Source organism: Lepisosteus platostomus, chromosome 11 (genome assembly GCF_059453375.1).
Source record: "Lepisosteus platostomus isolate fLepPlt1 chromosome 11, fLepPlt1.hap1, whole genome shotgun sequence".
Lineage (NCBI taxonomy): Eukaryota > Metazoa > Chordata > Actinopteri > Semionotiformes > Lepisosteidae > Lepisosteus > Lepisosteus platostomus.
This window is the reverse complement of record NC_142621.1, coordinates 33,897,180-33,921,113: the sequence shown is the minus strand read 5'-3', so window position 1 is coordinate 33,921,113 and position 23,934 is coordinate 33,897,180. Positions and strand designations below refer to the sequence as shown.

Genomic DNA, 23,934 nt, shown 5'->3' with positions numbered 1-23,934 from the left:
TCCTGCATCAGCACATTTTAGCAGCTGGAGTCTGTGATGCATTTGTTTTTCCCCAACAGATATCTGGGGATGAGTTCTTTGCAGATGTTGCCAGGAACATTTTGTGCTATGTCTCTCGGGATCTGAGTGACAAGGTAACCTGTCTTCGCCCTCATTACCACGTGTGTCTATTCACATACTGCTTCAGAAATCAACTGGTTGGAGCTCTTTGAAATTGGATTCCAGTGGACCAGGAACCAGATAAAGTATTAGAGTGAAGCAGTTTCTGAATGGATGAAGTGGTCAGACCAGTGAATTGCTAAAAGACAATGTTTTAGGTTCTTATCATGTTGAAGTATTAGACACTGGTAAATTAAGATAAAAGGGTCCTTAATCCCCACCCAAAATTAAATTAGCTTTTTAATGACTGATTAACTGATGCAGTCATCTAGAATCCATAAGGTGTTTGATGTTCATTGAGAAAAGTGGTTTTTGCATGTATTCATAGCATTCCCTGGCCATACTGTACATTAATGAATACCATCAAACATGGGTTTCATTAAATACCTGGTACTATTCTCTTATGTAATTTTATCCACTGTAAATGAATCTTCTGTTCCCTGTAGATATAATTATTATAATTGCTTACACTTATATAGCGCTTTTCTGGACACTCCACTCAAAGCGCTTTACAGGTAATGGGGACTCCCCTCCACCACCACCAGTGTGCAACCCCACCTGGATGATGTGACGGCAGCCATAGTGCGCCAGAACGCTCACCATACATCAGCTATCAGTGGAGAGGAGAGCAGAGTAATGTAGCCAATTCATAGAGGCCAATTATTAGGAGGCCATGATTGGTAAGGGCCAATGGGAAATTTGGCCAGGATGCCGGGGTTACACCCCTACTCTTCTCGAGAGATGCACTGGGATTTTTAATGACCACAGAGAGTCAGGACCTCGGTTTTACGTCTCATCCGAAGGACGGCGCCTGTTTACACTATAGTGTCCCCGTCACTATACTGGGGCATTAGGACCCACATGGACCACAGGGTGAGCGCCCCCTGCTGGCCCCACAAACACCTCTTCCAGCAGCAACCTTAGTTTTCCCCAGGAGGTCTCCCATCCAGGTACTGACCAGGCTCACACCTGCTTAGCTTCAGTGGGTTGCCAGTTGTGAGTTGCAGGGTGATATGGCTGCTGGCTATATGCACTGTGATCTAAACATTTCTCGCTGCATTCCCTTATGTAATAGGTGCTTTGGACTGAACAGACATCTGTATTAAAGTCCCCACAAGTCCAAACAACACTGATTTTTTAAACAGAATATCAATCCACAGCATCAATTCTTCCTAAAAAATCAGAATATCGATTAAACAACAGACAATTAAAACCATCAATCATTTCCATAATCGTTTCCATCAAAATACATTTTTTAACTCTTTTTTAAGCTTTTTCAACTTCTAGTATACTGTATGTTGTTTATAGTTTTTAATTTGAACCTCACAACTGTTCATGGGAAATGTTGCAAACAAAAATAAGAACAACAAGTGTTCATGGGAAATCTAGTTAAAATGAATGTCAAAACTTTCCCAAAATATCCACAGCAAGTGACCCAGCTAAAGAACTTGATTCAGAAAATGTAGAATGCTGTTTTGTTTTAATTTTCCACTAGATACCACTACCACCTATATAAATATATTTATATTAATAAGTTCAGGTGGGTAGCTGCGTCAACATGTGTAGACGGCAAAGGAACAAGTCATAGGTTTATTTCATGCTGAAAAGAGAAGAAAGAACACAACATTTTGGCCATGGAGCCTTCTTCAGGTGTGAGAAAGACAGGGCAGTAATCAAAGGTAAAACAAAAGCTGGGAGAGAGGAGGGGCCAGAGGCGGGAGCAGGGGTCAGAAAGAGTGGCCAATCAGGAAGTGTGAAGTCAGGATAGGTGAAGAGGGGTGTCAAATGAAACCCACAATGAATAGAGAGAATTTAGAAGAAAATGAGTCTGTCGATGAGAGAAGGGGAAGGGTCAGATCCTAGCTGCAGGATAATTTTAGTTTCAGTAGTCTTACTGATCTGGGAGTTAGGAAAACCATCTTTGAAAACACAGACGGAGAGATTAGTGTGATCATGGCCGTCAGAGGAGAAATGAGAAACAATAGGCTTGGAGAAATCTTTAATCTTCACAGCCTTAACATGTTCTCTGAAGCAGTCTCCAGACTCTGTCTGTCCCCTGCTCCCGCCTCCCGCCCCTCCTCTCTCCCAGCTTTTGTTCTCCTATACTGTATATTTGGTCATGCACAACAAAGGAGACAGCTTGAATCACAAAGCACATTTTTACAATAGATTATAATGACAAACCAGAAATTGAGACAGAGGTAATGGTAATTTTCTTTTTGTGCAAAAATCAGAATACCTTCTACTTATTCTATTTATCATTCATTTCAGTTTTGTGATTACAAATATACAATTTTTACTCTGCTTTCCAACTGCTTTTAGAGGCACTATATGTTGGAAAAGTGCTGGGGCTCTAAAATGGGTATGCGGGGCTCTGCTCGTATTTCACTGGAAGAGAGTAGCGGGAGTATGTTCTCCTAAAGGTAATAAGTTAACACTTAAAACTGTGTTTGAAGGCAGGACAAGATGGGGTATCAAAGAGTCTGGAAGTATATTATATGTTTTTGAATTTATTCATTATGTATTTTTCTTTTTATATCTCATCCTCCTGCTAGACAGGCTTGCATGTGTCCAGCAGGTTCTACAGGGGTTGCTGTAGTACAGCAAACAGAGTGCATTCTGTCTCTGAGACATGTGATGCTGGTGGTATTCAGACAGTTTTGCAGTGCTGGTTGGCAATTCCTAATGTCCAATATTATCAGTCTTATCACAAAGCTATTTTTGAAAGTATGATTTTTATGACATGAAGTCTGACAACTGAAATTCCTTCTGTAAGGATGTTTTTTCCTTCTCTTTTTATTTTCCTAAGTGAATTCATTCAGTGGGGGGCACCAGGAGAAAGTCACAATAATGCCCCAGACTTCACAGGCTTTCCTGTTGGCTCAGAGAGTGAACAAACAATTAAGTCATAGTGATATTAAACAACTGTAAAACCATCCTCTATGGTCCGTTTTTTTTTTACTATTTTGGCATTCTGTATATACAGTATGGTGTTTCAACACCTTTCATTTTAATTTACATTATCTTCCACTCTTAAATTTTACATTTTGACTTTGACTCCACCACACAGATGTTTTACAGTACATTGTCACCTATGTTAAAGCAGAAGAATAAAAATATTTACTGAAGGTACCCAGTGCAGCCTTGTCTGCTCTCTGGCTTTTTGCAGTCTGGGGGTTTCTACAGTGCAGAGGATGCAGACTCATATCCCACAGTGGACTCCACAGAGAAGAAAGAGGGAGCCTTCTGTGTGTGGACCCAAAAAGAAATCAAGAGGCTCCTCACAGAGCCATTGTCAGAGGCACCAGAAGCAACCACCATAGGAGATGTTTTCATCAATCACTATGGGGTGAAGGAGGAGGGCAATGTGGCCCCAGAGCAGGTGTGTACTTTCACAGGTTAAGAAAATCAAAGGGCCTCTCTAGACAAATGGGTTGATTCTCCAAACAAAAACAGTTGCTGTCATGCCTTGTAAGAATCTTTTTTGTACATCTCTTATGTAATTCAGTTGTTTGAAATTTCTGTTTTGTCTTATTTCCCAGTTAAGTTATGTGAAAAAAGAACACTTGATTTTTCTTAAAACTTTTATAAAGTACAAAATGTAGGTCTTGAATCTTCTGCACCTGACCTCTTTCCCTTCTGACTTGGGGAGGAGAGATAAATTGTCAACAAATTTTAACCTCCTTGTTCATTAGGTATTTCAGCTGTGTATTCACACTGTCCAGACCTGTGAGATTAAAAACTCTGAGTATATTAAGAGAAATTAAGGTTGATCATAGGTACTCCTTTTAATTCAGCAGGTTGGGTGTGATTTTATAATTTAGAATCGCCAATTACTCGCCTGATTTTGAATCACCTATTGTGTGTTTTTCATGCCTTGCCTTGTGGGCTATGAACTCTGCAGTCACACACTGGTGAATGAGGAAATGTACTGTAGGTAGACTCCTGTGAACCACCCTCATTTGAGCTAGTCATTTTCTAGCATGTCACAGATAATTCAGTTCACTTCACTTCAATTCCAATTCTATTCTGTTCAATTCAATTCAAGCTTTATTTTCCCCTGAGGGAAATTTGTTATACAGTACACCAGTGTCCAACACATCAATACAACAAAAAACAAATATCACCACCAAAGAATACAGTACAATAGTGTTACAGGAGATACAAGAGTTACATTGTTCGAGACATTGCAGCGGGGTTGCAAGATGAGAGACGTGTCTCTTATCGAAAGTGCTGCAAACCTGCAAGTGCCTGGTAATTTCCTAATGTTTCCTAATTTCTTAAATGTCCTATGTAAATTGCTGTTTGATGTGTAAAGAAACAAATGTTCATTTCTTTTTCAAACTGTCATCTTATGTGATTATCAGTAATCATCAGAGCCCACTTCTCCAGAGCACCCCTGCTCCCCACTTTCTAAAGTAAAAGCTTGAAGATACAGAATGAGTACAGGTGGTCATGGTAAAGAGAGAATGGTGTTCACAAGTAATAAATTGCATTGCAATAATTCTACTGCCATTATTTCGTATACTTTGTGATTGAAGAGACAATTCAGAATCATTTAAGAGCTCAGAGGAGGTGGCTTGCATTAAAAGTCATCATCTTGAGTGATTGGTGTTTGGCGATAACTGACTGCAAATTAGAGACCTAGATGTTGAGCTGATACCCACTGAGAAAATCAGTCATGTATCGCTGACCTCTATTTGTTATTGCAGGACCCCCATGGAGAGCTGAAAGGCCAGAACGTTCTGATTGTTCGGTGTTCACTGGAGCTGACAGCTGCCAGATTTGGCCTGAGTGTGGAGAGGGTGAAGGAGATTCTGAAACTGGGCAGAGAGAGGCTTGCTAAGGTCCGACAGCAGCGGCCTCGGCCCCATCTTGATAGCAAAATGCTGTCTTCCTGGAATGGTAAGACCTGGTAATGGTCGACCATCACAAACTGTGGCTTAGATTATTATTAGCCTTCATAGTGAGCTATGATGTCCTTGCAGCCCCAGACAAGTTAAAGTCACCAGAGTTTAAACAAGGTGTGAGGGAGTATGCATTTCTGAGTGGACTGTGCACCTGAGGTGTCCTGGGTGGCTTCTGTAGGCAGTCACCATAACTGAGCAGCTGGAGGCAGGGATAATTATACTCAGCTGTTATATAATCCTAGTGAAACAGAGGCCTGTCTTTCTTGGAAGACAACCAGCAGAGTGACAGAGAGAAAAGATATGTGTGCTAAAAAGCTAGATAAACTCTTAGGAAACTTAGTTTGTTTTTATTTAGCTGTAAAAGGATATGTACAGTAGGACTGTTGAAAGTTAGATGAATTGACTATGGAGCTATCCTGGAAACAGAGGGATGCTTTGATATTAATCTACCATCTCACACTAGAGTGTGCAAAATTTGTAAAAATAACTTTAACAAATTGGATTTCAATTTACGCAATATAAATAATGATAAAATATGAAGAAAAAAAATCAAAATAGGTTTTCCAACTTGTTATACTAGTAGAGCCAGGAAGTAACCCTAGATTCAGGCAAATGTAAAGCATATGAGAAATGGCATGTGAGATATTCTTTGCTGCAGTTTTGGTGATAGAGTAATAAATCAGTCAAATTTGGACAAATTTGTATTAACGATTCTTAAAACAAATGCATGTTTCACAGAAAAACAGATTCAGATTACATAACCAAAATCTGGTCTTCAAGACTGATCAGAACAAGATTCTCTCAGATAGCACAAGCTTTAAGCAAGAGAAGTTGGTATGTTTCTCTTCTTTTCTTTCTTGTCTTCCTTTCTGGTCTTACATCTGTGTCTTCCTTTCCAATATGTATTTATCCTTCTTTATGGCTGTACCATGAAGTTAATTAACCAGAGTAAACCATCATAAACCCCTTTTAATCCTTTGTTGCCTCTTGGCCCACCTACAGCTAGGCAGACACTTAAACAATTATCCACTGTTTTATGCTCTCTGAATAAGGCCTTGAGGAGTGCATACAAGTTGTGAACTCTAAACATTCAACTTTATGGCCCATACTTGGGTCATAACAGTATCATTTGATTCTGTGGTTCTATGTTAAATACTGTAGGTTTTCTTTGGGAGTCTGGGAAACCACAGTGGAACCTGGGAAAAGCCTTTGCTAATTTGAATCTTTTTATGTGCCTAACCTGTCTGTATTGTCTAAAGTTGGGCTTATCCTTATATTGTACTAACATAAGTGTTGTAGAAGTGCCCTGGAATATTTTGTCTGAGTAAACAGTGCATATACCCTTTTACCATTTTCAAAAGTGAAGGTAGTGTGTTAATATTTGCTAGTGTGAGTGCTAATAGCAACTGAGAAAATCTTTTGCTTGTGCCATTAATATACTGTGACTGGTTTCCATAAAAGGGTGTCATACAACTAGCTGAACACTCCTGGGTTTTAGGTCAGAATATTGTTTATTGAATCAAGTTCTAGTTTTGCTTCAGGGTTCAGGAGAGCAGTGATTGATCTGTTTTTTTTTTCTTTTAATTTTCAATATACAAGTTTGCGGTGCAGCTCTTTCATTTTGTTTCCAATTTTTAGGCTGCGCTATGAAATTTATGTATATTACATTCTGATGAAACTTTGTTTTTACCAAAATTTTACTTTCTGTATGACCCTTCCTAGAGAATACAGTGTGGGAAATGACATATGGAGAAGTTAGCTGTGTGAAGCAGAAAGGCTGCCTCTCAATCTGTTCCTCTCCAGCCTTATGGTCCCAGAGGTGTACCTGTTCTCTCCACCACTGGTGGTAGGGTAATTAACTCCTGAGGGACAAGAAGCTGTTTATCCTGGAGTCTGGGAGCCATAATTACAGTTCATAAACCCAATTAAAAGAAAGATTGGCATTTGGGTTACTGTGAAAAGCTTCTTGACAAGACACTCCCGTGTCAATCTTCGACTAAACTTTAATGGTTTTAGCGAACTAAAAGTGTACTCATAAAGTCTTTACCAATGGTTTACATTTTAAGTTTGTTATGCTAGTGGTAAAAGAGAAGCTTCTGTTTTTAACTAAATTGGAGTTGGTAACTTCAATGCAGATGCTCTTGGCTTGAAGGGGAACTGCAGGCACAATTTCTCAGACCTGTTAATTCGATAAAATAAATTAATTGATGGTATCACAAACTTTTACTAATTTCGAATTAAGCACCAAATTGTGAACTTTGTAAAAGTACCCTATGGTCACCATGTTGTCTCAAACTGCTGATCTCACTGTGGATGAGAGAGATAATTTGCAAGAATTGTAGTTTAAACCATCCCTTTCTGCTCACTAGTTGCCGTAATGACTTATGTAATGCAGTGTACAAGTGAATTTCACTGCAGAAATGACAGCAACATGGTGCCACGCATACTGTACCTGGAAATTTAGTCTATTTTGTGATGTAAATTGGATAGAGGCATACATGCTATGATTGCAACAGGTGTAATACTAGCGCGGTAACTGTATGCAGATTGCAAGGTGAATCATACAGCTTATATTGTAAGAGAATTGGCAAATATTGGGGTCTGCTGTTTCTCTCTTTTCTCTTTTGTTTTCTTTCTATCCCTCATGAACCCTTATTGTGTGCTTTTGTATGGGTGTCTAGACAGAATGTGAAGGTATCTATGCTGTGTTACAGTAATTAGATTAATAAAATAAGAGCACTTTGATAAAAAGAGAAATCTCCAAAACACATAACAGGATTTGTTTGTAGAGCCTCTGCAAACCTAGAAGCGGGTATATTGAGTAGGGATACCAGCTAACACTAAGAAATCTATTTACTGAGTGGTTTTGGCTTTATTGGGAGTAAGCTTGTTGTTTGTTATCTGTGATGTTATTTTTATAAGCTATTATCAATGGACACAATACAGGATACACTTTGGACAGGATGCCAATCCGGCTAAACAGACACACACACAAGAACAGACATGCACTCACTATAGAGCCAGTTTTCCCTGAACCCATTTAACCTACCAGTAATTTTTTTGATTTTTTTTTTAAATCCACGTGAACATGGGGAGGAACATAGAAACTCCATGCAGATAGGACTCCAGATATGGAATTGAATCCAGGGCCTGAGCACTGTGAGAGGCAGCAATGCTAACCACTTTGCCACTGTACCATCCTATAACCTGTTGTATTCATACTTGTTGTTATGCATTTTTTCTGTAGTGGCAAGCTTGCCGCTGAGGACCTGTCGATAAAACAATCAAATGGATTAGATCTATAAATCTTTAGTTTTGGCTCTGTGAGTTAATCATGCTTTCGAAGAAGAAGAAGAAGAAGAAGAAGAAGAAGAAGAAGAAGAAGAAGAAGAAGAAGAAAAAATCTGGCATCTGGCAGTGCTTCACGTACAACACAGAAACCAAGACAAGCGCTTATAAAATATTACCAGAAGAAAATGGAACATAATATACAAGTAGTTATGTTATGAGTGGAAACAATGTGACAAAAATTTAAACCACCAAATTATATATCTCTGAACTGATAAGTATATCACTTAAGTATACGTTTTGGAAAAGTTAATCACAGGTGAACAGCTTAAAATACTCTTAGCCTATGGTAGTTGTTTGACTGAAATAATACAGTGTCTAAAAAGTTAGTCATTGACTATTTATAATATATTTTTATTAATTTATTATTAATAATGTATTATGTTATATAAGTGAATCTAAGGATTTAGGTACTTCTCGTTCTGTCTGGATGTTTATCATAATATTAATATTTATATTATTAAATTATTTTTTATATTACATATATAATATTTTTTACAGATTATATTTAAATGATATATTATAATTTATATTATATTTACATTCTTATTAGAAAGTCTCATACAGTGTCTCAGTATAAGATTCATATTGATCCTTTATTGCAGAATTGCAGAAGACCTGTTTGAGGATGAATATTCTTTACATTGTACAAGAAAGACTTCTGCATTTTGATACAATGCTATCACATGAATTAAATCATGCAATCATGAGGTAGATGGTTCAAATGAAAGGTTTTATAATAACATTGCAGTAGTGAAAGTAGAAACATTTTCATTATATTCTATTAATATACTGTATGTCTCAAAATTAGTTTTCCTCTACTCATTGACAGATTTGCAGTATAGAAGAGCCCCTCATCTGTTGAAGACCAAAGAAAAAATCTACTAATGTGACCACGTAAATGTCCGCAGCCCTGTACAAATTATGTTTGCACCACAATACAAACAATTTAAGAGTGAAATTAATTCTTCAAATTCTATTCCATTCCTTTAATTTCCAAGGCTTCTTTATTGATTTTTGACAGTGTTTTGAATGTAATATAAGACATTTTATATGACCAAATTAAATGGCATGAATGAAATGTAACTAAAACTACTTCAGTTAACTAATTCAGGCCCAAGGAACAATTTGATCTAGCTGCTGAATGCCTAAATCAACATCCAAGGGATTTTCACATGTGTCCATAACATGTTGTTTATAGTATCAAACTAGAAACATGGTCTAGCTAACAGGTCTGCAGCTACTGTATATAGCCTGAGGAGACAGCTGAGGTGCAACCTGTGAGTAGTGGCCTAACTGATTGAATCCAATCCACTGCGTAGGATTGTGGACAGGGGGGCACCAATAGTTGTTGTGAATATTGCACAAGGTTCTTTGGAGCATGTCTTCAGGAGAGGCATTCAACAAAATTTTGACATATGTCTACTTTCTCAGATCTTACAGTGAGAGCTGCATTGCCAACTTGTAGTCCTTCCATATGAACGTCTCCCACCACTACAGGGTGTTGATTCTGGTCCTGCTGAAGTGTCAGATTACATCCCTCTTAGATGGTAGACAAACGTGAGGAAATTCCCACACATCAACCCTACTGTCTAACCTGTATTAGGGTGGCTCCCAGACAGATTTTGTTGTTTTTCCACTATTTTAACCTTTACGCAATTTGCGACTGCAAACCTTCTTCATCTTTGTTGTACCTTATAACTGAGTGACAGCAGAGTACCTCACTTGCTCAATCCTGTTTAGGCCCATCTGCTGTAACTCATCTTCTTGCTTAACAGCGGGCTGGTGTGGCAATGATTTTAGTTAAGCTGTGTTTGTGGTCCTGGTATTATCTTGTGTGTAACTTAATAACTGTTACATTACAAATGTACACTCCGAGTCTTTTTCTGGATTTTCATGTCTTAGTCTTAGTAAATTTGTTATATAAAACAACCTTCATAACCACTGTCTAGCAGTGCCTCACACTGCAAAACGGTTTAAATAACAACATCAATATACAGTACATGTGCTTCAATATGCCTTTTTGTACAAGACAACCCAGAAATTGCTTGAAGTCTGGGGTAACATTGGTGTCCGAAACTCCATGTTGTGATTTACTGGGCCCACCTGCCTGGGGTCTTCCGACACAATTAGACGGTCTGATGAAGGAGGAGGAGCTCTTGGCTTGGTGATACAAGAGTTGGCATGTTTCTGGTATTAGACAAGTGTTTCAGGTATTAAAACTTAACATTCTCATTAGAACCCTGTTAATTATGCCCTGCAGTAAGATAAGATCAACTGAGTATCTAGTAAATAACACAAGGGGACATATTTTCTCATGGTTAATTTGGTGAGCAGCAACAACTGATAAAGAGGGTCAATGGACACGGAATACTTGTCATACAATTGCACTACACAATCCTGTGAAACTATGACAAATATTTGATCTCTGCCTTTTAATCCATTCATTTACAGTACAAACTCTCTGTTGCCTCTGAAAACAAAAACACTTCATCCTGTTCAATTACTTTGTCCAATATATGTTCAGTAAGTAAACTGTAGCATGCATTTTAAATTCTTTAAATGTGTCTCCATATTACAAACTGGAGAGTTAGATCAAATATCTCACAAACTTCCACTGTCTAAATTATTGGAAGCGATTGTGGAGGACTATAACAGCTGTAGCAGCTGGATCTGGATTGTCAGATAAGGGGTTAAAATCAAATTTTTCAGTATTGTCCTGGTAGTGGTCACTGTCCGAGTTCTTAATATTAAATGGCTCATTTAGAAATAAACAGGTAATTGTTGTTACTAAGCAAAGGCTTTTTGAAACACTATAAATGATTAAGTATTCGCATAACCTCAGAATAACTGGCAGCTGTATCTTTCTTATAGTTATCTCCCACACATAGTACTGTATAAATGAATGAGGAAACCAACAGAGATACAGTAATAACCATATAAGTTATTTTAATAATTATTGTATTGATTCAATTTCAATCTGAAACTATCCTCACATGGGTCACAAAAAATGTGGTTGTATTTACATGCACAATCATAAAATGGTAACAGTTTATTTTGAAAGCTCTTATGAACCAATCACAATAACAGTCTCTTCCTGCAAATGTTTTCAAAGTGCACAGTATACTTTTTTTTATTGTGATGGTGATGTCCCCCGAGATTAGTTGAGTGGTCAATCTCACAAGAAGAACAAACTGTGACAAAGCACTGGTAGAAATGATAGTAAATATAAAATAAATTGCCTGGATACAAAATGCTTGTTCATTCACTTGGGTATTAAAAGGTTATGTAGATAACATAAAGGTTTAACATTTACAATAACATCCATTATAGTCTACCTCATAATAATAATGCTGCCTTTGACACTGTTGACCATAACATCTTGCTTTCTCGTCTCGAGACTGTGTTTGGAGTCTCTGACACTGCCCTCAAATGGTTTAAGTCTTACCTCACTGATCGCTGTCACTTTGTCTCTCTCAATGGGTACAGGTCTGAAATTGGTCTTGTCAAGTCTGGTGTCCCTCAGGGCTCAATACTGGGCCCCTTGCTCTTCAGCATTTACATGTTCCCACTTGGTCAGCTTTTAAGATCACATGGCCTCAGCTTTCATTTTTACGCTGACGATACTCAAATATACATCCATACCAAACCCGACACTGATGTGGCTGTCTCTATTCTATCTAATTGCATCTCTGACATAAAAATTTGGATGACTCAAAACTTCCTTCATCTTAACTGTGACAAGACTGAAGTCATGCTTATTGGTACCCCCCATCAACTTCGTAAAGCCAGTCCTGTAACCCTGTCTGTAGATGGCTCTGTACTTGAGCTCCAATCAAAATTGAAAAACCTTGGGGTTATATTCGATTCTGGCTTAACATTCGACCCACATGTACAGCATACTGTCAAAACATCTTTTTTTCACCTTAGAAATATCGCAAGACTACGCCCTATGCTATCATTAACTGTGGCTGAAAAGCTGATCAACATATTTGTATTCTCTCGAATTGACTACTGCAATGCTCTGCTCCCTGGGGTATCTAAATCTACTCTGAACAAGCTGCAGTATGTCCAAAATTCAGCAGCCAGAATCCTGACCAGATCTAGTGCAAGTGTTCACATTACTCCTATCCTGGAGTCCTTGCACTGGCTTCCGGTCAAATTCCGCGTAGACTTTAAAATCCTCATGCTCACCTACAAGGCTTTACATGGCTTGGCACCTCAATACCTGTCTGAACTTTTATCGCCCTACTCCCCACCTCGCAACCTCCGCTCTTCAAATTCTGCCCTCCTTACTGTCCCCCAAGCCCGTCTACATTGTATGGGCGACAGGGCCTTCTCCTGCTATGCCCCCAAGCTCTGGAACTCCTTGCCCAAGGATATTAGAGAGTCACCTTCTCTAAACTCCTTCAAATCCAGACTCAAAACCCTCCTTTTCAGAAAAGCCTTTACTTAACTGGTTCCATTCTTCACCCCTCTGCTCTTCTTAATACCATCTTCCACGGTCTCCTCTATTGTTATTGTTGTATTGCTGTAATTATAATTGTGTCCTGTCTTGTGAAATTTTCTTATTTATTGTTGTAGTCTTCTTATTTATTGTTATTGTCATCCTGTAAAGCGCTTTGAGAAGCCACCTTTAAAGGCGCTATATAAAATAAAGTTTATTATTATTATTATTATAAGCTAATCAGTCTCATACAATTATTAAAGATTAAGATATCCAAAGACAAATTAATATAATTACTGTTGTAAACTTGATTCTCTTTGAGAAAACAAGTTAACCCTTAAGTTCTGAAGTGTGAACCACTATTCCAGCCGGTTTTTGAATGCCAAAGTCTCATGCAGAAAAAGATACTAAGCCGACTTGATACGTTGGAGAGATGTCCAATTCTCTTCTGGCTAACCAATCTCAAGTAGTAATGTTGGTGTGGGGAAAAAAGAGAATAATTCTTAACCCAAAGCCTTGTGCTGACAGACAGCTCTCAAGGACAGAACTCCTTATTAGCGTTACACTGATCTTGACGTTACAATAGTTAATGAACTGAGATGTGTGAGTAGGTAGTGTGTCAGAATGCATTGGTTGGCAAAGAAACAAGGTTAATTTAATGCTGAAAACAGAAAAAAGAAACAAGAGTTTGCTATTGAGCCTTCTTCAGGTGTGAAAGAGAGAATAAGGTGGTGAGAATATAAAGCCTAGGAGAACAAAGGACAGGAGTCGGCAACGGATACACAGATGAGAAAGAGTATGCACAGGATGGGGAATCAGGGGGAGTGGTGTGAAAAGCTCAAATCTGTAAATGTAAATGCATAGATGATTTAAAAAAAGAAATTTGACTGTCATTGAGAGAAGTGGGAAGGTGTGATCCAAGTTTAAGGATAATCGTGACTACTGATGTTCTTGAATTGGAATCCTAAAACCCCTGTAACATGATATAAACAGAAAGGTAAGTAAAATAGCGGAGAACAGGAGAAACAAGGAACTATTGGCCTTGAGAGATCTTTGATCTTCACTGCTCTAACATGTTACCTGAAATAGGCTCTCTCTTTCCCGTCATACCAATGTAAATGGCAGGGCATTTTCTGCAAGAGATGCAGTAAATAAGATTATTACATACACATGATCACCTTCGATTCATACTGAAACAGCCTGAGGGGTAATGTACTGTATATGTGTGGTACTAGAGGCATGTTTACAGGAATAGTTCCCTAGTGTGGATGGTGCCTGCTGGCAGGTAAGGGAACTGTGGACTAGAAGGTTGAGCGGATTAGGTCTTTTATGCAACATGAGATGACAGGGGAGCATTCCAGCTGAGGGCTCATCTTGTGCAATGGAGAAGTTATCTTTTAGTATCCTGGGAATAAAAACGTTGATGGGATGGAAGGGAAGCACCAGGGTAATGCAGTTCTGGGTGCGGGAATTCTTTGTCGGACTTCTGTCTTTGAAAGTGTCAATCCCGAGATGAAGTTAAACAGATGATTTTTATTGCATGCAAGGAACAATAAAACCAAAGACTTGTTCCCGCAAAGAACAACAAAACCGAAGCATTGTTCAAAGTGCAGGTACAAAACTTCCAGTTTATATAGCCCTTTTCTGCCGCTTCTGACATAGCTCAGTACTATGATAATAACCCTTTTCTGCCACTTCTGACATAGCTCAGTACTATGGTAATGGGGTAGAGGTCACGGTATTTGGACAGTTCAAAGACTTTTGCCAAATGGTCAGTGTTAGGTTACCTTCCCTGGGGGATTTCCTAGCTGGCATCTGGAATCCTTATCAGTTGTCCCCCTTTTCTGCCATAACTCTAGCCTGTTACTTAGAAGTCCAGTCATGCAGAAAGGAATGAGTTAATCCCTTCTTCACATCTTGTATCTTTCTTTAGAGTGTACTGACTAAATTCCATGCCGGTCTTGAACAATCTGTGTGTCACCAATATGGGTGCTGCACTTTAAAGGCCTTGGGATCTTAGGATGATGAGTACAGTATAAATTTAATTAATTGTAATTTTTTGTTAGACTGAGATTTTTTCATTCTTTTATCACAGGCTTTTCAAGTGCTTCAGGAGAAAGAACTAACTTCCCTTTAACTGAATAGTTTGTTTTAGTGTAGACAGTATAATGGTATTCTGTACAGGTTTTTGTGAACACACCTCATTGCACTCACACTCAAAAACATTTGAAAGGCATTTTCCTTGTGGAGACTGTGGATAACTATGGATAGACTCTACACAAGGCACAACTCAGTGTGTGTGGAGTTGAAAAAAACTACTTGTACTTAATTCACTGTCAAATTACTGCTTTTCACATTCCCAAGGACAGTGAGTGTAGTGACAGTACTTTAACATGAACTTTTTAATGTTTACTGGCAGCACCAGACTTAAGACATTAGGTTTCTATCACTGTGTCATCCAGTAAGCAATAATTACTTTTCTTTGATTTCAGCATTGATTGGAATTATTTAAATTATGTAAGTGGATGACAATGATTTTTTAAACATGAAAATTCTCCATACCCTCCATTGTACTATGTTGTTAAATATCATCTTGAGACATTATTTACTAACATGCTACCATTCAGTTTCAAAGGCCTTTTCTAGTATTTCCTATGCTGTGGGAGGCTTTCTGAGAATTTACCTTGTATACTCTTATTCCCTTGTCTCCGAATTGCTTCACCGTTTTCTGCCTTCTTGCTTTGCTGTCTCTAATGTTCCCAGCTGAGAGCTGACCCAGATTTTGGCATTCACAGCAAATTTTTTTACAGCTACAGTATATAGCTTTGAGAAAGGGAATTCTTCTGCATATACTGATCAGCATACAAGACGAACAAGGAACAAAATGTGCCTGAACAGAACTGAATTCACCTCATTGCTTCATTGCCAAGGCATTTTGAAGTCTTTGTTTTTAAACTTTTGATTCAGAATTTGTTTTTTTCATTTCTTAAAAGTCAGCTTTGAAGACTTAAAATTTCCCCTTATTAGAAAAATATTTTAAAGCTGTCCAAAGCTGTTAATGCAGACATTTGTCCAGAGCAGTTTAGTAAGGTAAGTGTGAAATACAACAGTAGTATATGTGGTTAACAATAAATGGTACTGGTGGTAATGAGATTGAAGTAGCAACCAATGAAAAAGATTTACATTTTGTTTTGTTCATGTTTTTACCTAGATGCTGCAGGGATTTGATAAACATCTATCATTTTCCTATTCTTAAGCCACTCCAGCTTTGGTCTTGTGCTTAAGGTCATTGTCCTGGTTTAAATTCTGAAGCAGGTTTTCTCTAAAATTTTTCTTTTTGTTTTCTCCATCGATGTTCTTACCAGTTTTAACTGGCTTCCCAGTCTCTGTTGATGAGAATGATAACTACAGTATAACAATGCTTCCACCATTGTGCTTGACACTAGGGTTGGAGTTGTCTAAGTGGGTTTTCATCAGATGTTACACTTTGCATTAAGACTTTTAAGAAAAACATTAAGAAAAAACCTTTTGCCACATGTCTGCAGTATCACTTAGGTGCTTTGTTGCAAACCACATGTAGAATTGAGATAATTTTATTTTTTTTAGTTCCATACAACCCCAGTTAGTGGAGTGACTAGGTCATTCTTGACTCATGGATATTTTCTCATATACAGTACCAGACACTGAACTCTATATCTCTTTCAAAGTCTATTTGCATCTTACTGGCTGTTTCTTGCTTTGGTTTGAATGTGTGGAGAAGATTGTGTGCTGTACATATGATATACAGTATTAAATTAGGAGTGTGACACCTGAAGAGGGCTCAAACTAAATTTTGTCTTTCTTCATTCTTCTTTTCAGCATGGAAAAAACCCTTATGTGTTCCTTATCAAATATTAATTACTACTTCAAAAAGGGTTGACTGATGCTTTAAAGTAGGGGTGGGGAACCTTTTTTCTGCCAAGGGCCATTTGGATATTTATAACATAATTCGCGGGCCATACAAAATTATCAATTTAAAAATTAGACTGCTATATTTGGTCAAACATTTAATTAACTCACCCCTAATGTGATGGCTGGAACTGCCTCTTTTTGGTGAGGCATGTGATGTTAGCTGGTATTGATGATGTTGCTACTCGCAACTGCTTTTCCAGGTTTGCGTCGGTCAGTCTGGAGCGCAGTCGATCAAACAACCACTTGCTATCATTGAGTTCCCTGACAGGTTTTCCCTTCACCTCCATGAACTGCTTGACTTCATCCCGCAGTTCGTAAAACACAGTGTGTTAACACTTTCGTAACGTGTACACTCCCAGCCTGCCTGGCACTGACTGTCATCTGAGTCACCGCAATACAGGCAGACAGGCCGCGGGCAGCCGGCGATAAGCATGCGTGTCTGTCCTGTCATGTACTCGTATGTGTCCTATCTATCCCGTAATAGACGTTCCTTGTTTGTCCCTCAAAATTTACGTTATTATTATGATTCACTTAATATAAATTTATGTTGCTATGAAAAAAGCTCCTAGATTTATTGAATTTCAAGTCCCACCTGCGTAGGGCTGGGCGATATGGCCAAAAACATTATCACAAAAAAAAAGTTCATATCAGTCGATATTGATAATTATCACGATAAATGTCAAATCATTATTTCTTTCAAGTTTAAAGACAGATTTTTTTCTCCTGAGTGAAAGTTGAAGAAACCAGACAGTTAATTGGTGAATTAAACAACTCTTTATTTTAAGAACACAACACTTGCCAAACAGCAGAAACATTAAACAAATCTGTTAGCTGCCCGTATGCAATACGCACGCGTACTCGTGCAGTATTTAGTGCGCATGCGTGTATCATGCGTAAAGCATTAACATTTATCAAACTTTTGTTAAAATTATATAGGGGAAAATTATATTGCGATAATTATTGTTATCGAATTATCGCCAGTCTCTACGCCTGCGGTTGCTTTGGCAGGGCCAGACCAAATGATTTAAAGCAACAAAATCTGAAACTTTTGTTAGGGTTTGAATACTTTTTTAAAATGTTATACTTTTGAGGAAAAATATCCTCATTAGTAATCTAGTCTGTGCTATATTTGGTTCATCAGCAGGTCATGCCTTATGGGGGAAAATAATTGGGTAGTCCTGTGCAAACTAAAGTATGTACAGTCTTGGGAAAAATTATCAATGGTATCGGTCTTACCAATATTCTTGGTAAGACGGTCTTACTGTTATTTTTTGTACTGTCAGTCCCATATTTAGCACATTAACACAGGAAAGTGTTGTTTTTGGGCAATGACGGCTACCAGAGCTAGCCTAAATGGAAATGATAAACATCCGATATTTCGATCCTGAGAAGAACCTAAAGACAGCTGTAAGACTATACCATGACACTGGTTGTTCCCTAAATACAGAACAATGTCCACCCATGTTCTTTCTGCAAAAGTAATTCAAAGCACCCCACATTGACTCCAACACAGAAAAGTCATAAACAGTAAAGCAGTCCTCTTTCTGAAAGACTGGAGGACTTTAAGCAAAAAAAATCAAACAGCATTTCTCTGCCCATGCTGCAAGCAGTATTTCTGTGAGTTGCTGAAGCTTGCCTGCCAAGACTTCTTCCTATCTGGTGTATTATGTGGGAAACCATGTCCTCCTTCATGGATGTCAGTGATTGTTGGTTAACAAAGAAAAGTATAGTACGATATGCAAGAATTTTGTTATAGAGCTTAAATAGAGATTCCTAAAGGGAAACAACCTTGCATTGTGTGTCAACTTTGTTGTGATCTTTTGTCAATGAGTGGGGAACCATAAAAGCTCAGTCTTTGAGTCACTACAGTATCTCAGCAACCTTGGCTCTATCTGTGGTTCATATTAGTGCTTACATGCTTTACACAGTTATCTGCTATGCTTTGTGAAAATCTTCAGTAAAGACTAGACACTGGTGATCAGCATTTGTTTTGTCATTAATTCTTCAAAAGGGACTTAATTTAATCACAAGCACTTACAGTCATGTATGATGCATTATTATAGCTTCTCCATCCTCATAAAATCTGATGTGATATTGAAGCAGGTTAGAATAAATGCTTCAACTAATTTCTCCTGAGGAAAATCTTTTGTAATTAAAAATGTTTGTTGAATTATTGTGTCATGCAAAGATAGCAATCTCTACTTGTCCCAGTTCCTAATTGTGCTTGGCATATGCAAATCTTCTACCTATAATTTACATGAGGTTAATTTTCATCTGAGACCAATATTGATTTGCAAGTAATATGTATGAGGTTATATATATATATGCAGTTATAATTAAATTTGAAAATTTAATTTAAACACACCCATATGCATTTTCAGACGTTAGGCTGTTATTGCATTGGGTAATAGTGCTTTACAAAATTTAAATTCCATGCTCATTAGATGCAGTAATCCGTGATTTTGACTGTGAAATCCCTGTCATGACACTCTGAAAGGAAAAAGAAACGCACACAATATCCAAAAACAGCTCACAGCTGTTGATACTGGCAGTGGCAGTGTATGTAAGGGGAGAGGGAAATAAAGTTGTAGAAACCCCAGGGATGTTTTAGCGATGTTAGTTGGCAAGTCAAATAAGACCTCGTCTCTAGGAGTTGCAATATCCACATGGAGAAAAAGAAGCAGCATGTCCAGGACTATAGCCTGTGCTACACCTGCCAATACACTTTAACACCAGCTAGTGGTTTGCTGGTGAGAGTTGGCATAACCTGCATCCTATGCAGCCTGGCCGCTAATGAGCAATATGACATTTTGTGTCCAGTAACATTAATTAACTTCCCAGCAGTGGGCTCTTGACGTGACTGTGCAGCAGCAGTGCTCCTCTCATACCGAAAGTTCCTGCGAATGTGGTCTGTGACACACCTTTTTCACCTTCACTGCTCAACTATAGCTATTTCAATGTCACTCGCTGGCTCCATAGGAACAGAGGTATTTTAAATCCTCTTTAAAATGAAGCCCTCCTTTCAAAATGGAAATTATTAAACGACTTCTTAACTGAAATTAGATTAAACTATTCATTAAACTGCATATAAAAAATGACGGACACAGACAAGAATGTGTTCATGCAATTTAAACCTTTGTTTGATTCTTTTTAAAAAGCTGTTATAGGCTCTAATTCTTTCTGTTTCTGAATAACTTTACTTTTTTCCCAGAAGATTGCTATAACAGCATGATGAGAGTCTTTTCAGAAGTGTCTGTTTTTAACTAGTAGAGAATGTTTGACCCTCCTTACTAATGAAATTTCCCCATCTCATCTGCAGCCTTATCAAACAAGCAAACGTCTTGCTTTCTTTCCATTTACTTTTTGTATACTTTGGTCCTGATGTCTGTAGTGTTCAGTTGTTTGCATGGACTTTTTCAGTTCCTTTCAGGACTTCAATTATTTCTGCAGATTTTTTCTACTTGCATTTGTCTTTATACCATGTATGTTCTATCGATTTCCGTGTCTTAATTTATTTTACTCTTGCCGCTTTTCTGTAGTCTAATCATCAGAAATGCTTTGTGATTAATTTTGCACTTAGAACCAATTTTCTTTTCTTGTTCTCTCTTGACATCTCTGATCATGTTTTCAACTTCTCTTTTTCCCACCCATTAAATATGAGAAATTGAGAAAATTACCTATGAGTGCTGATTTTTAACCTAGGTTTAGCTCTCCAATGAATATATTCTGCAAATATGTTCCTGTTTTCTTTTTGATATTGAGCTCTTTTCTTCACTTTAATTTATGTTCTGCAGTCTCATGCAATGGTTAGGGCTCTAAGATTCTGATCATGGGTTCAAGTCCCAAGTAAGGACACTACTGATGTACCCCTGTGCAAAGCAGTTTCTCTGCATTTCTCTGCCACAGCAGCTATAGAAATAAATTCAATCATTTTTATGTAACTTATAAATATTTGGGTCTTACTTTAGGGGTGTTAAAATTACACTTTACAATAGAATGCCAGCAGCCATATCACCCTACAGCTCTCCAATGGCTACCCACTGAAGTTAAGCAGGATTGAGCCTGGTCAGTACTTAGATGGGAGATCTCCTGGGATGCTATGGTTGCTGCTGGAAGTGGTGTCAGTGGGACCAGCGGGGGGCGCCCACCCTGTGCTCTGTGTGGGTCCTAATGCCCCAGTATAGTGGCGGGTACACTATACTGTAGTGGGTGCTGTCTTTCGGATGAGACGTTAATCTGAGGTCCTGACTCTGAGTGATCATTAAATATCCCCAGGTATTTCTTGATAAGAGTAGGGAGTTATCCTGGGTTTTGGGCCAAATTTCCCCCTCTCAGCCTTTTCTGTGGCCTCCAAATAGTCCCCGTGTATGATTGGCTTGCACGTGCCGTGTGATGGACTGGCGCCCCGTCCAGGGTGTACCCTGCCTTGCGCTCGTTGCTTGCCATGTAGGCTCCGGTTTCCCGCGACATCGTATGGTATAAAGTGGTTTGGTAAATGACATGACATGACTTTACTATGGATAGATAATGTTATAATGTCAATGCATAAAATGTATAAAGTATAATAGATAGAACAATTGACCTTCTCCATATAAGCCTTGGGTTGGGGCTATACTGAGGTTAAGGGTTTTGATAACCTATAGTTAAGGTTCATATCATGTTTTGTCATTCTAGTACAGATTTAATAAAATGGCATTTACAATCCTTAAGTGTTACTAGTAATTGTAACCTTTATAAGCCACTTTGTGTAAAACAATAGCAAAATAACTATAACCCATAATTCTTAAAGTCTCTTTCTTTCTGCTATTCTGTATTTCTGCCCTTATGACCGGGTGAGCCAGAGCTCACAGCCCTCTGTCTCCACAGAAAATGGGGGCATCCTCCCTCCAAAAAAAGAGTACTAATCTGGTCTGGTGCTCTGTCATTGAGATACCTACCGACCTACAGTAGGTAGTGTACTCGGCAATCCTAACCTGTGTCTTAGAAGGAAACGTGTCCTGAATCTTGCCCGAAAGATTCCCTGTCAGTCCCAGATCAGCTCTGTCTCTATTCAGCCAGTTGCTTTTACAAGCACGGGACCATTGGTACAGTTCGCAATGAATTGCCTGTAATTGCATGCAGCGACGCAACCATCCTGTCTGTATCAGCCATGCTAGCTGCTTTCATCTCCCAGTCCTGTTGGCCACTGTTCCCGCCTTGCTTTAACAAAATTTGCCTGTCATCGTCGAGATGACCATAACCTTTTCCTGCAAACTTGAGTGTAGGTGGTGTCTTTCTGGCCTAAATGTACATTATCAGGCTTGGAGAGATTACTTCTCTATTGGTCTCTATTGTAATAGGTCTCTATTGTAACCTTATATTGTCTGAATATAAGGTTACAATAGAGACTGCTAGATCCACCTACTTCTCTCACATCATTGAAAATTACCATAACAACCCCAGACATCTTTTCTCCACCATCAACAGTTTGCTAAAGCCAAACCACCCCACCAGATTATCTGCCTAATCTCAATTTTGCAACACATTCTTAGATTTCTTTACCTTCAAAAATCAACAATATCTGGCATCACATTCTCTCCACTATGCATATAATTTCCATACCTCCTCCCTCCTTATTCAACTTTTCTGGTTCCTTTCTCTCCAACTTCTCTCTTCTTGACTCAGCATCCCTCAATAAACCACTTTATTTCGGCGCTGTTTCTCTTCTCTCTGTCCCATTGTCCTCAATATTATAAATGAATCATTTTGGCGTTGTACCAATGGTCCTCAAAACTGCTGCCATTACCCCTATGCCAAAAAAAGCCTAACATGGCTCTCGACAATCTAAGCAATTTTCGCCCCATCTCCAACTTACCCTTTCTTGCATAAATTCTAGAACACGTTGTCACATTTCAGTTACATAACCACCTCATGTCAAATAACCTTTTCCAACCCCTCCAATCTGGCTTCCATCAACTTCACAGCATAGAAACTGCCCTGGTCAAAGTCACTAACGATCTTCTAATAGCTTCGTCTATAATCCTTCTTGTTCTCAGTGCTGCTTTTGACACTGTTGACCATGACATCTTACTTTCTCGTCTTGAGACTGTGTTTGGATTTTCTGACACAGTTCTCAAATGGTTCAAGTCTTACCTCACTGATCGCTGTCACTTTGTCTTTCTTAATGGGTATACCGTAGGTCTGAAATTGGTCTTGTTCAGTCTGGTGTTCCTCAGGGCTTAATACTGGGCCCCTTTCTCTTCAGCATTTACATGTTTCCACTTGGTCAGGTTTTAAGATCACATGGCCTCAACTATCATTTCTACGCTGATGATACTCAAATATACATCCATACCAAACCTGACACTGATGTGGCTGTCTAAAAAAAACTCAAAATTTCCTTAATCTTAACTGCGACAAGACTAACGTCATGCTTACTGGCATCCCCACCAACTTTGTAAAGCCATTCCTGTAACTCTATCTGTAGATGGTTCTGTACTTGAGCTTCAGTCTACATTGAAAACCCTTGGGGTGATATGCGATTCTGGCTTAACATTCGACCAACGTGGAGCATATTGTCAGGACATCTTTTTTACACCTCAGAAATATCGCTAGACTACACACTAAGTTATCACTAAATGTGGCTGAAAAGCTGATCAACACATTTGTGTTTTCCCGAATTGACTACTGTCCTTTTATGGAGATTTCAGAATATCTATTCAAGAAAAAAGCGTACTCAGAAATTATCTTGAAACATGATTGTCACCTTCCCCCTTCTCTCAACAATAGACTAATTTCTTTTTAAATTCTCTACATTTATAGATTTTGTCTTTTTACACCTCTCTCCCCTTCCTGTGCATACTCTTTCTCACCTGTTTCATACCATTCTCACCTACTGTGTCCTTTATTGACTTGTACAATGTACTTCTTCCATTTTACACTCTCCCTCACACATGAAAAGGCTCAGCAGCTGAAACATAATTTCTCCTTTCTATTTTTCATCATGGAATTAACCTTATTCCTTTGCAGTTGATGCATGCTGACACAGCTCCCCACTCAAATGGCATTTGAGACTTTTTAATAATTTTTTACAACATTCACAGAGTACAAAGAAATGGCAATAATGATGAACAGAACAGT

The 23,934-nt window shown here is 38.4% G+C and overlaps 1 protein-coding gene across 2 annotated transcripts in view; it reads left to right on the top strand.

The window, feature by feature from the left end:
- The window catches only part of spata20 (spermatogenesis associated 20), a 135,172-nt gene that overhangs the window by 13,506 nt on the left and 97,732 nt on the right, over nucleotides 1-23,934 (top strand). For both annotated transcript variants that reach the window (XM_088599338.1, XM_088599339.1), the window contains exons 9-11: nucleotides 60-134; nucleotides 3,329-3,541; nucleotides 4,872-5,064. In XM_088599338.1, coding sequence (XP_088455464.1) covers nucleotides 60-134; nucleotides 3,329-3,541; nucleotides 4,872-5,064 — 481 coding nt within the window. The remainder of the gene's footprint in view (nucleotides 1-59; nucleotides 135-3,328; nucleotides 3,542-4,871; nucleotides 5,065-23,934) is intronic.